Here is a 19137-nt window from a genome sequence, read left to right on the forward strand (position 1 = left end):
AAATTTGCTCCCATTAACATTTAAACAAATAGATTCACCAATATTGACCACTCAATGGCGATATAACAATCTGGCTTTAAAATATGATAAAATTGGAACTAACTGAATCTGTGTTTTCATCAGAAAATCAGAGCCTTCAAAATCCATTGAAATGTCTACCAATGTTCAAATGAAGACTTTCATTGTCAAAGCATCTTAGTAAACAGAAATCATGTTTGTCATATCCTTTAATTACCTTGTGAAGTTCTCTTGGGTAGAAATTTAAACAGATATATCACTGGTATTTGTTTATTCCTGTCTACAACAAGTTGGTCTAGATTTCCTTACAAGCAATACTGACTAAATATTTTGTCATCTGTCATTGTGAAAATCAGTTACAAGTAGTCATTTTAAGTAATTTTGTGAAAAATATACTAACATTTTTCAAGTTCAGGTATTTTTGTTGCTACTTTGTTTTTCAAGCAGATTTTCTTTGAATCTGACTAGAGTTTTTGTTAGAGTACTATATAAATAAGATAGAAAAATAAAATTCCTCCAACAGTAACCCGTACCTAATCTTTCCGTAGGAACTTGAAAGAGTTACCTCATTGCAGACAGGTCTTCAATTAGCTGCTGTTATCTGTACAAATGGCAGAAGGTATTGCTTTTGATGATATTTTGTTCTTTACGCTGGACAATATTTCAAGAATAACTATGGAATCTATAATTTATAATTTTTTTTTATTATGGCTGTGGTTTCTAGAATATCATTCCGTAAGTGAACATATATTATGATCTAAAGACTACACAAAGAGGGTTTGTGGGAAATATCTCTAAATGTACTTATGGGTTTTTAAAAAATTACTATTTTTGTATTATTTAGACTAGTACTTCACAAACTGTTTGCCATGAAGGACCTATTTTTTTCTTTCTAAAATTTCCAATCTATTAGAGGCTGTGATTTTAAAAAAATGCAATAAAAACAAATTACTAGGCAAATGAAATAAAGAAGGAAAGACATGTAATACAGTCTTAATTTTTTAAATTATTTGAGTCACAAAGAATAATTATTCTGTTAGCTTTTGCAGTAAGTACCTATTTTGCAGTAAGTGCCTATTCTTAGTTTCTGTAATTTTTTGTTACAGACCAGTAGCAGGTTGTGAATTGGCACCAGTCTTCTCGTGGTATTCTGAGTAATGCTAGTTTAGACTGGCCATTGAGTACATTTGTCAAATAGTAGTTTAGATCCTTGGTTTTAAAAGTAATCCATTTCGTTGCTTTATTACTTACCTAATTGTTCTGTGTGGATAGTATTCTTATTATAATAAAAAACTTTTAATTATTTATTGTTCACTTTTGCAGACACTTGAATATTGCAAAGGAAGGTTTTACTCAAGCTAGTTTAGGCCTTCTTGCAAATCAAAGGAAACGTCAGTTGCTGATTGGACTTCTGAAATCTCTGAGAACTATAAAAACATTGGTATATATGGGTCATTTTAAAAAAGTTAAAACTGAATTTTGTGGTTGAAACAGATTTTACCTTTGATATTTGTTTTTTCAGCAAAGAACAGATGTACGGTTAAGTGAAATGCTGGAGGTAAGTTAACAAGTTTTGGAAATTTAGGGTCCTACTGATACTATATAGAAACATTGAAGCAGGCAAAATTCAGAAGTGCATTTTTCTCAAATTGGTTTATGATATAAAGAATATTTTTAGGCATGTAAAGATACTTGTTCTGGAGCCTTTTTCTATTGACATGATATATACTTTATTTAGAAAAGCAAATGTATTTGGGGAAACATTTGTCTTCTGATAACATTGGAATGTTAACTTGTTTGGTTGTATTACATCCAAATAGCAATAAAAATTAACATCTTTTTCATCTAACATATAGTAGTAATTTAAGGACTGTGTGATACTTTAGTTTTGTTCAGTATCGTGTATTAATTGCTTTTCTGAGTGAGCCATCTGTTTTTTCTTTGATGCATTCTTAGCATTTTCTGTCTACTTCTGTCATAAGGGTCTCCAAAGTGTAATGTAGTATGTGTGTTTCCTCATAATACTTGAGCTCCTTGGGGTAGGTACTTTGTCGTTATCAGCATCACCAGTGGTTTGAACTGCATCTGTTGAATTTAGAATTGAGCGTAGGGACAAGTTTTTGTGGTTTTCTGTATAATTGCTTTATTACTTCTCAACTATTACTGCTAACTAGGGTTTCAGAAACCCATATGAAAAATTCATTTGGCATTAAATTACTGTTAGGTGATAAAAATACTCTGAGTTTATTAATTAGTATATTGTTTTTTTCTAAATCTATTTCTTTAGAACTATTTATTGATTTCTTGGTGGTAAATTGTTGAATATCAATTACAAATAGAATGCATACTATTTTGAAACATTTTATATAGGCATTACTGAAAGAGGATATGTTAACAGTTAAAACCTTCCCTGTGAAGCAGCTAATGATTTAATGTAGGATTTATCCATAAGTCATGGTCTTCAGGGGGCTGTTACTTTGAAGGAATAGAATATTTTAAATATTTCTTCTATGTATATATCTTAGGCCTGGAACTAGTTGCCTCTTATATTTTGTCACTTACCTATCATTGATATTCTAAGAGAAATTAACATTTTTTGTTTCTGCAACTTTTGGTTAGAATATGAACAGAGGTGTTTTTTTATCAGGAGCTTTAAGAAAAAAATGTTTGTATTCTAATGACTCCTGTTGTTGTTATCTTAAGGAGGAAGATTATCCAGGAGCTATTCAGTTGTGCCTTGAATGTCAGAAAGCTGCCAGCACTTTTAAACATTACAGTTGTATAAGGTAAGGTCATGTAAAAGGTTTAAAGCAGATTCTCTTGTCAGCTTTTTATGTAGCAGTTGTGTAAAAATGTTAATAGACGTTGAAAGTTAGTATAAAGTGCTGTGTTCTAGTTTAACTTTATATTTATATATGGGCAGTACAATAAAATTATAAATAATAGATTTTAAGGTGTGAAAGAGCAGATAGTTTTCATTCCTGCTTTTTCTTGTCACCTCATTGAAACTCATTTTTCATATTCTTTCCAATCCAACGGATTCTATTTTTATAGAGTTGTAGACAAGAAGAAATTATCTGTTCATGTCTCCAATGCACCTCTTGGGAATTCTTCCTTAACTTTGCCCAGCTTATAAATATTGAGGACATTATTGCAGCTTGTTTTTAAGATCCAGATGGTTCAAGTGTTCGGCTCATCATGATAAAAAGTCTTTTGGAAAATTTAAGTATAATTTCAATGTATACAATAATCATGTTTGTAATAGTTAAGTGATTATGTATTCTATGTGTTATGTCTTTTATTATTAAATGTACAACAGAAAAATAGCCACTGCATATTTTGCTATTATCTCTAACTTTATTAATAGCGTTTTGGTTTGCTTAAAATGAGGAATTTGCATTACTTGTGACAGTCTTGGAGAAGCTCTAATCTCTAGGTGTAATTTCCAACATTCCTCTAAAGCCATCACAAATAAATGTACAATCTAAGTAAAATAGTGTGCTTGCCAAACAAATCCAATATCAAATTAAATTCATACCCATCCCAGATTGCATCCCCTTTGTCTCTCCTGTGTGGAAATTCTGGCATTCAGTGAGCATGACTCACTGTTGTTGTAGATGTTGATTGCTAGTACCTGAGAACTGAAAGCATTATAGTAGAGCAAAACATTAATATAGGTTTGAATTAATTTAAAAAAAATTATCTCATATTATAAGGGTTTGCTGGTTATAGGCTAAGGGCTAGATATTTTCCTTCCAGAAATGCTGTTTAAGTCTCTATGGTATTTTTTTTTTCTTTAAAATGTGCAGATTGAAGTTACACTTTTTTTTTTTTTTTTTTTTAAGATAGAGTCTCACTCTGTCACCCAGGCTGGAGTGCAGTAGTGTGATCTTGACTCACTGCAACCTCTGCCTCCTGGGTTTAAGTGATTCTCCTGCCTCAGTCTCCTGAATAACTGGGATTACAGGTGCCTGCCACCATGCCCAGCTAATTTTTGTATTTTTAGTAGAGATGAGGTTTTGCCATGTCGGCCAGGCTGGTCTCTAACTCCACCATGCCCAGCTTGAAGTTACACATTTTTTATTCCGTTAGGATATAAATTGAGTAGTACCAGTGACACTTTCATTTTGCCCATTTTGAGAGTCATTAACTGTCATTATTAGAAACCTGATGATGTCATTTACACTTATTAGGTTAAGTAAATAGAGAATTAGTTTTAGTATGTTGAGTGTATTTAGAAATTTCTAACAAGCCATTCTGGGTCCTGAAAAAGCAAATCCATTTGAACCAAAGCATCTGTTTAGTTCATTTTGTAGTGACAAATCTGTTATATAGTAACAGCTTGTTTATTGGGTGAAAGTAATTCAGGCAGTTTACAGAGTGTTTATGCCAGGTACTTGGCTTTAAAATTGTCGGTATGGTGATAAACCACATACAGTGTAATCAATATAATCCCTGGTTTCATAAAGAACATAATCTGTCAAGAAGGACTTATATTAAAGTAGGCGCCCATAGAATTAGGCTGTAGAGAGAAGGAAGTTGTGCATACAGTGGAAGCTTTCGGATCTAACTCTCCTTCCGGGGTCAAGACTAAGGAGGACCTGAAGGAAGAACAGGAAAACTTAAGGTAGGCCAGGATATGAGGGTGTGAATAGGAAACTGTCTACACCAGAAATGAAATCTTTGTTGTGGAGATACCAAGCAAAATGAAGACTGAAAATATGTATCTATTGGATTTATAGCAACAAAGAGGTCGTAGTTGACCTTTTGGGGACAGATTTGGTGGGAGTTGGTTGAACTATCAAGTGTAAGGTGAGGAAATTTTGTGACGAGGACGGATATAGAATTAAGAAGGAGAAACCTCAATATTTGAAAATTGGTGGGAGAGAGTGAGAAGCTGAAAATAAAATAGCATAATAATATACTAAGGCTTTGCAGGATTATTGCAGAGATTGACTTTGAAAAGGTCACTGTCTATTATAATAGGGAAGAATGAGTGTGGAATTGGTTGGCAGGAAATTGAGGGAGCAGGTGATGTGTTGAAACTTTTATATAATTAAAAATCTATTTTAGCTATGCTAAAGTAAATGTCTTACATGATGAGTGTTAACTGTAAAAAATGTCTTTGAAAGAAATTCTTATTTGGGCTTTTAAAAATTGATATCAAGTGGCTTCTGAGCACTTTTTAAATTAATGGATATACTGATATGTGGAGGAGGTGTGGCTACAGTTATCAAATGAGGTTAAAAGGTTGAAATGAAAAGATTTAAATTAATAGTTATTTTAGGTAATACAGTGTATAAGAAGCATGCTATGTTTAGATATGTGAGTCATGCATGTGATAATAAGAAAAATTGGTCTTATTCTCTGCAAATAGGTAAAAATACATCACACATACATTCACATATCCCAAGGAATTCTTTGTAATGGGGTTTTACTTTAGATATCTTACGAAAACTTAGATAAAGTTTTTAAGTTGGTGATTTAGTGACAGTGTCAGGGTGACTTAGAGAGTGGGGCTATCAGTTGGAGCTGTCTGGTGGTGACGATAGCCCCTCTGCTAGCATCTCTTCTCCACTCCATACCAGCACAGTGTCCTTTGCCAGCCACCATTCACCTGCCTAACACCATTCCCTCTTTCCCTTCACCTGCTGTTTAACTATTTTGTTTATATGGGAGAACATAATACGTTTGTTCACTTCTTTTGTAGATGATATAATGTGGGATATAAGGATAGAGTTAATTGACATGTAGGTCATGTTGAGTCCACAAAGATAAAATACATTGTTATTCTAACGTTCTTTTATTTTTGTCTTTATAAATTTGATACACCTCTTTTTTTTTTTTCTGTGCATTTTTGCTCTTTTTTCTCTGGTCTTCCCAGTACAGTGTTGCACCTGTTCTTGAGCTCTCTAGTTGGGCCTACTCATACAGGATTCATCCACACTTTTAAAATGTATTTAATTGACTTGGGGCTTGTGGAATTTAGCCAAAGGCAAGATTTAATCTTTGCTTGGACTTGAGTGAATTAGAGTGAATAAGCATTTTGCCTTCTAGTAGTCTTAGGAACACTAATTAACTTCCAACTGAATTTATATATTCTCAATTTTAAAAACATTTATATCTACGCTAATTCTTGTTCATGACTAGAGAATCATAAATATTTTCCTTTTAGAAATGATTTTTAAGAGGATCACCCCATGATGTAGAACATTTCTGAATTCTGGTGTGATTTTTTAAAAAATATTTTAAGCAAGTTTATATGCAAATGTACCTACTTGTCTACTTGTTAGTTTTTTCTTGGCAGATTGAGTGTTCCTCTTTTCTTTCCTAGTCACATCACTCCTTTATTGGAAATAAGTTTTTTGTTTTGGGTAGAGAGCAAACTCTCCAAGGAGAGTTACTTGGAGTAGCTGAGATGGAAAAACTTTGGGCTGACTCTTATGATTCTGAAAATAGGAAAAACAGAATTTACATATTTGCTTCTGCATAAAGAGAATCTGACTCTGTATCTTGTAAGTCTCAGATTATATAACTAGGTAGTTTAACACATGAAATACCAAGTGTAATCGGCTCTCTGTATCCATGTGTTCTGTATCTCTGGATTCAACCAGCTGGAAGTGGAAAATATTTGGAAAGAAAAAACAAGAACAAAAATAACAATACAACCCAAAAAATCACAATGCAATCGTAAAAATAATAAAAATAATACAACATAACTGTTTCATACGTTTGCATTGTATTAGACATTATAAGTAATCAAGATGATGTAAAGTATAAAGGAGGATGCGGATAGGTTATATGCAAGTACTGTGCTATTTTACTTAAAGGACTTGAGCATCCATGGATTTTGATGCCTATGGAGGGTCTCAGAATAATCCCCCACAGAGACTGAGGAATGACTGTCATATAATGATGCACCCAGTTGATTGAAAAATGAAAGAGAACTGACACTTCCTCTGCACCTTGTGTCTTCCTTGAGATGTGCCATGTTTCAGCATCTTTAATAAAATATACAGTAATCCGAGTTTTGTTCACTTTTATAACTGACAGAGAACATTTTAACATTGTCTGACATTTCCTGAGTTGATTGACAGAGAGTCATATAGTTGGGATTTATTGAGAATAAGAATCAGAATGTGTTTATGCTAAAGTGCATCTGTGAATGAAGTACTTAATTTCTTTTTCACTTGAAATTTGTCTCAATTTGTTTCAAGGAAAGTTACTTTTAAAAGTCAAAATTGCTTTATTATTGTATTTCATTTGAAAGAAACTACTTGAGGGAGCCTGATAGCATTTTGTGTTATGCACTGTAAAGTTTGCATATTACTGAACTGGTTTGTTGAGTACTGTACTTTAACATAAACAGATGTATTAAATGTCTCATAATTTTTCAAGAATTCCTTCATTTTTTCTCAGAATATGATCCTGGTAGTTTAGTGAAAATTGTAGGTTGTGGAATGTCTTTACGTCATATGGCAAATGAACAAAGCTTACAAATATAGCAATACTAGGAACTTTTCTTCCCCTGTTGCGTTTAATTTCTTTACAGCAAGATGTGTCTGCTTTCTTCCTGTAAGATCAGGGACATAAGGAGCCCTGCCTTGAGTAATGTTTGAACATTGATTGTTTCTGCTAGGTTTCCAGGCCTTCTAGCTTGATCCATTGTTTAGATCCTGAGTCCTTGTTGCTTGGTCAGCTTGGACCAAGTTTTGATAACACCTGCACTCTTATCTTCTATTTTAACTTGTTTCTCTCTGCCTCTCAGCACAGTCTGCCGTGCTGTGCTGTTTTAAATAATGTAAAATAACAGTTTCACATGGCAAAAATCCTAATAAACAAGATTTTAAATAAAAAGCAAACGGTTTTCTTTATGCCCCATTCACCCTTCCCTTTCCTAATCCCTGGAGTAAACCAGGGATTTTACAGCTCACTAATTTTTTAAAAATAATTTTAAAAAGTCTATACATTATATACACACACACACACAGACCCATATACACACATATATCTCTTTCCTATTTTAACTTTTATCAGTTCACCAACTGAAAGTTCTTCTGCTGAACTCTAGCATGACTTGGCAAACTGTCTTTAAAGGGCCCGATAGTAAATATTTTAGGTTTTACATGTCGTGATGTCTCTGTTGCAACTATTCAGCTCTGCCTTTGTAGTCTGAAAGTAGCTGTAGACGAAAAGTAAACAAAGGGGTGTGGCTATGTTCTAGTAAAACTTTATTTAGAAACATAGACTGCCAGCTGGATTTGGCCTGTGGGTTCTGATCGCTGATCTAGAATTATAGTTAATAAAGTTGGAGACGCTTTGAACTTATTAGTGTCGGACTCTGAGCTTTGTGGTGATAGATTAGGTCAGGGATTTCTTTTCTTTTCTTTTCTTTTCTTTTTTGAGACAAGAGTCTCATTCTGTCACCCAGGCTGGGGTGCAGTGGTGCAATCTCGGCTCACTGCAACCTCTGCCTCCCTGGTTCAAGCGATTCTCCTGCCTCAGCCTCCTGAGTAGCTGGGACTACAGGCGTGTGCCACTACACCTGGCTAATTTTTTTCTATTTTTAGTAGAGATGGGGTTTCATCATGTTAGCCAGGCTGGTCTTGAACTCCTGACCTCAGGCAATCCACCTGCCTCAGCCTCCCAAAGTGCTGGGAGTATAAGCATGAGCCACTGCACCTGGCCAAGGTCAGGGATTTATTAACAGAGTTAAGTGAAGTTAAGTGAAGACAGAGATCCAGTTAGATCCAAAGTGATCTTAGACTTTCTGTTATAGCCTGGTTATATATGGTTTGAAGGATCATATAGGTACTTAAGAGTTGTTGATTTAGCTTCAGAATGTTGAAAAATCAGTTTCTCTGAGGTCTGCTGATAAATTCTCTGCTTACTGTAAGTAGATTGAAAACCACTGGAATAGGCTCTGATTTAAACAGACTGGAACATCAACATCTTCGGGCCATGGATATACAGTATAAACTTGGAAGTACTTTTACTTAAGCTCATTCTAAAAGTTTTAGAGCTTTACTGAACCATGTACAAATTGGGCAATTGAGTAACTTGTCTTCAGCATATAATAGAATCATGAAACATTAGAGCTGGAAGCAACCCTTGCTATCTAGCCCACCTTTATATAGGAAACTAATGCCCAGAGATATTAAAGGACTTGACTTAAATCATATGGTTCATTAATAACAGACCAGGGAAAGATCATTAAGATATTATCGCTGTGCCATCCTGTCTTTTTGTATAGTCAGATTTGTTCAAAATCTTGATTTATATGCAACCTTTCTAGGACTCATGCTTGTGAGTGTATGTGTGTCCTAGATCAGTTGTTTAAAGAACACTATTAATTAGTTCTTTATGGATAAATTATTCTTATATTTCCTGTAGTGATGGTAAAAACGCTGTGTAGAATTGTTTGATTCATTCCATTCAGCTTGCAGATAGCTTTTAAAGGCTTTTAGCCTTCCATCTTAGAACTGGTAGTTTTTTGACCATAATGTTGCATTTATTTATCAAAATGTTTATGAATAGATCCTTTTAACATACTTTGATTAATTGATCAAAATGGATTGAATTCATGTTTCTAAATGATGGGTAAGAGCTTCTTTAAAAGCTGTACAGTTAATGTCCACTATTTAATCACGTAACATTTATATATGTGTTTTTAATTAGTAGCAAATTGTTGTCAAGTTGCAGTTGTACATTTTGAAAGCATTTTTATTGAAACCAAATTTTTGATTTATAGATTTTTATGTTTATAATCTTCCGCATGCTGTTTACCTTACCACATTTGCATTAAATCTTAATAAATAGGATGTAGAATCATTTACCTTTAATAACAGCCATAAAAACATCTAGGTTTATTATAATTTCATAAACTAACACTAAAGCCCATTTGTTTTGATAGAGAAGTTGAAGAAATCATTGCTGTCACCTGTGAATGAATTCAGATATATTTGTTTTTCCTCCAAACTCAAAATATTCCCTAAAGGAATATGTTTACGAGTTCTGAATTACTCATTATTCCACTTGTCCTTGGCTCTCTGTTTCTGTTACTCTAGGATCAGCCTTGGGTGAAATTTTGAACTTCATATGATAGTGGAGCTGTCTTTAACTCTTACTCATCTCTCTTCTCTTGCTAAGGCACCTGCAGACCCAGAGTTCAGTGTGGTTCTTTTTCTTCTAAAACATTCTCTTCCCTTTCCTTCTATCTCTGTAATTTTATTTATTAAGGTAGAGAATAGGGGCTAATGGGATGATGGCAAAATTTTGCCATTTTTCTTTGAATTACAAATTTGACTTAGAATATTTGTTACCTATCTTAGGTAGTAAATTTAGTTCTGGGAAGTCACTAGTGAATAAGCCACAGTGCCTTAAATGCTTGTGCCTTGGAGACACAGCCACAGGTATTCCTTACCGTAATACAGGATGCTGTAAACAGAGTATTATGAAGATTGTGGGGGTAGTTACTTAGCAGGGAAAGACTTCCCAGATAATATGGCATTTGAATTAAGCCTGGAAAGATAGATGGATGCTTGTGAGTGAGAAAGGAAGAAGGGATATTCAAGTTATTGTGACCACTATGTACAAGAACTGAGGGTGTGAAAGTCTGGAGTTTGGTTCAGGTGCTGTGCACAGTACATATGTCTAAAATATAGGCAATGAGAAGTCAATGTGAAGTTATTTTTTTCATGTCAGATTGTTAAAAGTCTTATATGCCATACTAATTTGGGGCTTTTCTCCTTAGTTTAATAGGGAGTCACCAAAAGATTGAAAGCAGGAGATTAATGTGGTTTTATTCTTGCTTTACTTAAGAACTGCACTCAGATGTCTTTAGGGACCAGGCAGATAACATAAATGTGAGGCTGCCAGATGTAAGACCGCAGGAAATGGTAGAGCCCACGGGACTAGAGAGCACTTGCCTTGCCTACAGCCGTTCACATACAGGCCATTTGACAACACTGTGTCTGCCAAATCATGTAGAATATTGACCAAATCCAATGTGAAGTTAGACCCCTGCTCAGAACTATTTCTGACAGCTTTTTGAAGGATGTTGTACAATGTTTGGTTGATGGTGTTTGTCAAATAAATGGATGGGTTGATTAAAGTATGTGTGCTGCATGTGCAGATTTGTTAGGAGGCTACTTTTTTTTTTTCATTATTTTAAGTTCCGGGTACGTGTGCAGGATGTGCAGGTCTGTTACATAGGCAAATGTGTGCCATGGTGGTTTGCTGCACCTATCAACCCATCACCTAGGTATTAAATCTGGCATGCATTAGTTATTTTTCCTGATGCTCTTCTCCCCACCCGTCCCCTGAGGTCCCACTGTGTGTTGTTCCCCTCCCTGTGTCCATGTGTTCTCATTGTTCAGCTCCCACTTATAAGTTAGAAAATGTGGTGTTTGGTTTTCTATTCCTGTGTTAGTTTGCTGGGGATAATGACTTCCAGCTTCATCTATGTCCCTGGAAAGGACATGATCTGATTCCTTTTTATGACTGCATAGTATCCCATGGTATAAATGTACCACATTTTCTTTATCCAGTCTATCATTGATGGGCATTTGGATTGACTCCATTTCTTTGCTATTCACATGTCTTTGCTATTCACGTGTCTTTGTTATCGTGAATAGTGCTGCAGTGAACATACACGTGCATGTATCTTTATAACAAAATGATTTATATTCCCTAAGCAAAAGGTAATAATGCTTGAATTAGGACATAGAATTGAGAAAAGATAAGCACAGGTGGATATGGGAAATCTGAAATGAAATGGTAGAATCATCAGGATTTGATTACCAATTACATATAGAGAGGGAAGAATGCAAGATGACTGAGATTTTCAGCTTTGTTTGAGTAGGTGGTGATGCTGTGAATCGAGACAGAGAACATGGGAGACAGAACAGCTCTGAGGGAGAGAAGATACTGATTTGTTTTGTTTTGCTTTTCTTGGGGTTGGATGAAGATTTATTTAATTCTTTGAAAGTGTTAAGGCACTATCATAGCTATTCTTTTGGGGGAATTATTTTGGGGGCAGTAGTTTTCATTCTTCATTCACTTATTTATCCATTCATTTTTTTTTTTTTTGTGGCAGGAATTGTCCTAGAATCATTTTTTTAACGAAATTTCAGTCCTACCTACAAGTATTCCCTTAATCTGCGTCTGAGGATTTGGCTGTATTTCAGGCACAAATCCTGGTTAGAGATCTTACTTTTTCTAATAAGGTATCAGTCCTACACTGTTAATTGTCAAAGGATATAGTTTTGCTCACTTCCAGTTTTTGCCGGAAAATATACTCTCCAGTCCTCAACTTCAATTCAAAGTATGCTTATGATAAATACTATTTGCAGAAAATGATCTAATTTCTCTAGATGTTTGGACATTTATCATTGAGAGCATCCAAAACTGTGTACTTGTATTACATTGGTTTTACTTTTCTGACAGATTGCTATCTATATCTATCTATATCTCACTCTGGTATTATCTCTTTAGCTTGCATTGAAAGGCTCTATAAGAAGCAAATGCAAGGAACCCATTATTGTATGTATTGTAAGGATATTGTCAAGGGTGTTGTGCCTTTGAAGATCAAGACACTGGCAAAATTTTCTCTCAGAACTTAATGCCAACAAAAGTGATTTTTTATATTTTTGTTTTCATTTATTTTTCCCCCTTGAGCTACTGGTATGTTCTACTGTTTTAGACTCTGAATTATGTACTGTGGCCCTCTCTATTTGCTTTGGCTGCTAGGAATTTGAGAGTCAAGTTTATTATCAGTAGATAGCAATTTTAAAAACCTTTGATTTTGGTGTGCTAAATGTCTTTTACTTGTACTATTTTAAGAACAATTAGGTTTTATTCTTTCTTGTTAAAATATGTTCTCTGTGATTGCATTTATTTTGTTAGATATCACATCATTTTTAGTAGTGAGATGTAATTCAAATAATGTTAGTTCTATTGATTTTTTTTTACTGACCTTGTAAGAATTAAAGGGGGAAAAAAATCTAGATTCAATAACATGTCCTAAGTGTATGAGTATAACTCAGTAAACTTTCATAAAGTAAACATAGTTATGTAATTACCACCCAGAAGTAGAAACAGAGTATTTCTGACACCCCACAAACTTCTCTCATGTCTCATCCCAGTCATTCTTCTAAGGTAAGCACTGTTCTGGCTTCTGTCACCAAAATTAGTTTTGCTTGTTTAAACTTTAAATAAATGGAAGCATACAGTATATACTATTTTTACTGACTTCTTTTGCCAAACGTGTTTTTGGGGTTCACATAAATTTTAATTGCTGTAAGATTTTATTGTATGAATATATCATATTTTACTTATCTAATTATTCTAGACAATTGTGTTGCCTCAGGTTTTTGCCTATTAAAAATAATGCTGCAAGGATTCTGTGTGCTTTTCTGTTCGGTATGTATCCAGGACTAGACCTGCTGGGAGATATAGTGTGTGTTGTTTCAGTAGATATTAGGGTTTTCCAAGAGGTTATATCAGTTTCCCCTTCCTCTGGCATCAAATGAGTGGTTCTGTTTGTTCAACATCCTTGCCAACATTTGGTGGTGTCATTTTTAATTAAAAAAAACTATTTTTAGCCATTCTTTTCATTTGTTACAGTGTTTTTATAGTATTAATTTGCATTTCCTGAATGACCAATACACTTGAGACAGACAGAATAAAAATAAAGGGTAAAGGTCTTCAGATCACTGAGAAAGAGGATATTCAGTTGACTGTTAAACACACAAACATTGTTTATGTAAAAGTTATCTATTTTAATTCTTCAGTTTTTTTAGTTTTATCTGTAGATTCTTTCTTTCTACTCACACAATCCTGTTGCTGCTGGTAATGACTCTTATTTATTCCCTTCTAGTACTTTTTCTTATTGCACTGTCTATATGTAGAATTCAGCAGCATGCCTTACTGTCTATACCCTTGATCTTTGAATTTACTGATTAATTATTCAGTTAGTATGTATTTATTTAGCACTTAGTTTGTCTCTTTTAGAAATAGAAAAAAAACTGTGTGTGTGTGTTTTTTTTTAATAGTGAACTGAATTCAAAGCTGCAAGATACTTTGGAACAGATTGAGGTAAGAAGGATTATATTGTAACCTTAATGACTTTTTCTTTTCAGAAGTTTTTGAATAACATAGGTGCAACATTTTGTTTTGGCTTTTATGTTATTACCAATGTCTCTAAATCACTGTATTTCTTGATTTTCATTTGGGATATCTATTTATGGTCAAGTTTGTGTAAAAATTTACTTGTAAATTATGGGATGTCAAAACAGTATTTGAAAATATTACCATTTCCAAGAAAAATTTCCAAACTTAGTCATAGGTATGTTCTCATAAAATTATATAATAGCCATAATACATTCTATGTATTAATTATATTTTAATTATCAGTTACTTTATTGTTTAGTATAGTGATAGTGAGTTAATTTACTTATAAGTAATTATTGGCTGATGAAAACCCTCCAAAATTCCTAAACCTCATAATGATACTCATATAGTTCATCAAAAATGTAGAAACTAGAAAGGAAGAGATATGTAATTGTGGGCATGAAGCATGTTTTGCCTGTTACATGTATTCAAAATTCATCTCTTTCCTTGACAATCTTTGCAAAGGAGGGTATTCATTTTAATAAATAAGAATTATTTGTTTTCTTCTAGTCTTTTATTGTTTTCCTGATAAGAGTATTTATAAAAGTTGAGATTGGACTTTCAAATTACCTTTTGAGAAAGTAATTTTTGACCATAAATGCAATTATTTGCTATTAAATAATTATGAGAATAACAGTTTATTTGATAGTCACAAAAACAACTGCTTTGAGTGGCTTAAGTTAACAATTCTCTGAATATTTTAATGAAGTCTTTCTTTTGATAGCTCAGTATTTCTTCACTCTTAATAGATATTATTCTGTACTTATATTAAAAGCTCTTATTTCAAAGTAAAATCATTGAAATGGAAATCCATAAAGCATAGTAATTTAGATATAAGAGCTTAAATCTTGAGGAATATACTTTTAATTTCAATGTAGTTTTGTTGAGAATTCCTCTTCATTGATTAGAGAAAGATTGTTTTATTGTTTTCCAGTAATTCCAGTAATACTACAAATTCAGTTTATATAAGATTTTAGCAGATGCTTGAGGAAATGTTAAGTAGTAGTAAGAGTTAGATTCATTACAAAACTATTATTTTGTTTCCTGTAAAACACTAGGCATGGGTTTTAAGACATAGAAATTCATATGTTAATATCTTGGTAAACTTGATTATAGTTGCTAATACATTTACAATTGCAATTTATAACTTTATATAATTTTGTTGTTGACTTCTAAATCTGGTATGATAGTAAATGTTAACTAAAAGTGAGAGATTAGTCTTAATATTTTCCTCTCATTGCCTTGAAAACATAATTCCTTAACCATTTCTTGCTTCTTTTAATTACATAGGAACAGCTGGATGTAGCTCTTTCCAAAATCTGCAAGAATTTTGACATTAACCATTATACCAAGGTTCAACAAGCTTATCGACTTCTTGGAAAAACACAGGTTTGTTTCAAAAGCATGTTTGGATTTTTCCTTAATCAGGAATTTGTTGCCCTTCATGATTAAGTCTGAATATTATAAATCTCATGTCCTTAAAAAGTTTTATTTAACAAAGTACATTTTTATTCTGAATTAACAGTGATAAAATGGTTATTCTCATAGACTCAGAGGGTATATACTGTAATTAAAACATTACAGGAGTTTGTTTTGAACTATGAAATACTTGTCGGTTTTAATATTTTCACAATTTATGTAGATTTTCCAAAAAGTATATTATAAGATTCAGTGGGAGACAATATGTAGTCTCTTTTAACTCAGCTCTTGGTCTGAAGCAGGACTTCCTAATTTGCAGCCTCATGTGTTGTTAGATAGGCCAGCATGACTCCCTCAAAATGATATGTCAGCATTGTACATTTTGTACATTTATCTGTAAAACAGGTCCATTTTATTTATCAGATATTTCAGAGGGCCCTTTTATCCCCAAAATGTCATAATTTCTCTCATAATGTATGGCTTTTCATACCCTTATTGTTCAAGGGCTTCCTTGAAAGACTTGAAACAGGTGCCATGGTTTTGCAAGTTAATTGTATCTTTTGTTTGTATAGGATTATATGTTTACCTAGACAACATTTAATGTGATAGATGTAAATGTTTTCTTCCCTTAAATGCTCCCCTCTTTTAGAAGGAAGTTTAAAAATTTACTAAACAATTTAAACTCTACATTTTGAAATATGAATAAAGAAATTTTACTGTTTATTGTAATTTAGTTTTCATGTCTTAAGCTATACCCAAGAAAAAATCTAAGAAGAAAGAACTTAGCAATTTTGAGGGATATGTTTAAACATCTTTGAAAATAGGATTATAATTTCTCATTTCCCCCATCAGATTAAGTCTTAAATCCCATTAATATTTTTGGTACCTCCTACGCGCATTGTTTCAAGTGTCTGGATGTAGGCTTTTATGTATCTTACCTTTTAGTGAGGGATACTGGCATACCTCTTTTTATTACACTTCACTTTATTGTACTTTTCAGATACTGTGTTATTTACAAATTAAAGGTTTGTGACCAACCTACGTCAAGCAAGTCTGTCAGTGCCATTTTTCCAACAGCATGAGTGTGCTTACTTCATGTCTGTGTGTCAGATTTTCATGATTCTTGCAGTATTTCCAACTTTTTCATCATTATTATATCTGGGACAGTGATTTATGTTTAGTGAGCTTCATATTAGTATTGTAATTGTTTTGTGGTCCATGAACTGTACCCATATAAAATGGTGAACTTAATTCACAAATGTGTGTGTTCTGACCACTGCACCAACTGGCCATTCCCCCTTCTCTCTCCCTCTTTTTTGACCCTTCTATTCTCTGAGACACAACAGTATTGAAATTAGGCCAATTAATAAACCTACAGTGGCTTCATGTCTCTCACTTTAAATAAAAAGCTAGAAAGGATTAAGCTTAGTGAAGATGGCTATGCTAAAGGACAGATTTTCAGTGTACACGAAATGGCCTTCTATTGGAAGAAGATGCCACCTAGGATTTTCAGAGGTACAGAGAATAAGTCAATGCCTGGCTTCAAAGCATCAAAGGACAGGTTGACTCTCTTTTTAGGGACTAAGGCATGTGGAGGCTTTAAGTTGAAGCCAATGCTCATTTATGATTCTGAAAATCCTAGGGCACTTAAGAATTATGCTAAATCTACTCTGCCTGTGCTCTATAAGTGGAGTAACGAAGCCTGGATGATAGTACATCGATTACAGCATGGCTTACTGAATGTGTTAAGCCCACCGTTGAGACCTCCTGCTCAGAAAAAAATTTCTCTTTCAAAATATTACTGTCCATTGACAATGTACCTAGTCCCCTATGACTTGGATGGAGATGTACAAGAAGATGAGTGTTGTTTTCATGCCTGATAATATAACAGTCATTCTGCATCACACGGATCGAGGAGTAATTTTGACTTTCAAGTCTTACTACTTAAATACATTTTATAAGGCTATAGGTACCATAGATAGTTATTATTCTGATGGATCTTGGGAGAGTAAATTGAATACCTTCTGGATTTACCATATGCCATTAAGAACATTTGTGATTCCTCTGCTGGATCTCAGGAAAGTCAATTGAAAAGCTCCCATAAAGGATTCACCATTCTAGATGCCATTAAGAACATTCGTGATTCATGAGAGGGTCAAAATAGCAACATTAGCAGGAGTTTGGAAGAAGTTGATTCCAGCCTTCATGATGACTTTGAGGAGTTCAAAACTTCAGTGGAAGAAATCACTGCAGATGTGGTAGAAACAGCAACAGAAGTAGAATTAGAAGTGGAGCCTGAAGATGTGACTGAATTGCTACAATCTTATGATAAAATTGAATGGATGTAAGAGTTGCTTCTTATGGATGAGCAAAGACAGTGGTTTCTTGAGATGGAATCTACCAGTGAAGATGCCATGAACGTTGTTGAAATAACAAGAAATAATTTGGAATATTACATAAACTTAGTTGGTAATGCAGCAGCAGGGTCTGAGAGCATCGACTCTAGTTTTGAAAGAATTTCTACTGTGGATAAAATGCCATCAAACAGCATCGCATGCTACAGAGAAATCTTTTGTGAAAAGAAGAGTCAACTAATGCAGCAAACTTCACTGTTGTCTTTTCAGAAATTGCCATAGCCACTTCAGCCTTTAGCAGCCAGCACCCTGATCAGTCAGCAGCCATCAACATTGAGGCAAGGCCCTCGACCAGAAAAAAGATTGACTCGCTGAAGGCCCAGATGATTATTAGCATTTTTAGCAATTTTTTAAAAATTAAGGTTTATATGTTGTTTTTTTAAGACATAGTGCTATTACACACTTTAAATAGACTATAGTACAGTGTAAACGTAACTTTTATATGCACTGGGAAACCAAAAGATTTCCTTTGTGATTTATGCCTGTAAATGAATATGATATCAGGTAGTAATAGATGCTACAAAGAAATATAAATCAGGGTATGTGGATGCAGAGATAGAAAGTACTGATTCATATTGGCTGGTCATGGGAGGTTCCCTGAGAAGATTACCATTGAGAAATGCACTGAATGATATAAAAGAAGGAATGCATGCAGAATGATGCAGAGGGTAATTAGAGATATGGTTATGTACAACATATTTAAGAAAGAGCAAGATGAGTACCAGTTATAAATAAAGAACAACAGAGCAGTGTTCACGAGTCACATTTATTTTGAGTGCTCTGATGATCTGGTTATGTGAAGGGTTATTTGCAAATAACATACCCTACAGTTATAATTCTGGGGAAAATATTATCTTTGTGTTCTAACTATTATTTGAAAACATGTTTCCCTGGGTTTTTTCAATCTGTTGAAATTTATTTATTTTAATAATGTGAAATTATGTTGTGCATTTTTTCTTTCCACAGACAGCAATGGATCAACTTCATATGCACTTCACCCAAGCCATTCACAACACCGTGTTTCAAGTTGTTCTTGGTTATGTGGAACTATGTGCAGGAAACACAGACACAAAATTCCAAAAGCTGCAATATAAGGATCTCTGTACAGTATGTA

General features: G+C 33.8%; 1 protein-coding gene across 2 annotated transcripts in view; it reads left to right on the forward strand.

Moving 5' to 3' along the window:
- LOC105475512 (VPS50 subunit of EARP/GARPII complex) overlaps positions 1-19137 on the forward strand; it is a 121835-nt gene that overhangs the window by 24400 nt on the left and 78298 nt on the right. For both annotated transcript variants that reach the window (XM_011730843.3, XM_011730842.3), the window contains exons 6-12: positions 567-637; positions 1342-1459; positions 1541-1576; positions 2722-2804; positions 14073-14115; positions 15481-15579; positions 18990-19130. In XM_011730843.3, coding sequence (XP_011729145.1) covers positions 567-637; positions 1342-1459; positions 1541-1576; positions 2722-2804; positions 14073-14115; positions 15481-15579; positions 18990-19130 — 591 coding nt within the window. The remainder of the gene's footprint in view (positions 1-566; positions 638-1341; positions 1460-1540; positions 1577-2721; positions 2805-14072; positions 14116-15480; positions 15580-18989; positions 19131-19137) is intronic.

The sequence above is a fragment of the Macaca nemestrina genome, chromosome 4 (assembly GCF_043159975.1).
Source record: "Macaca nemestrina isolate mMacNem1 chromosome 4, mMacNem.hap1, whole genome shotgun sequence".
Lineage (NCBI taxonomy): Eukaryota > Metazoa > Chordata > Mammalia > Primates > Cercopithecidae > Macaca > Macaca nemestrina.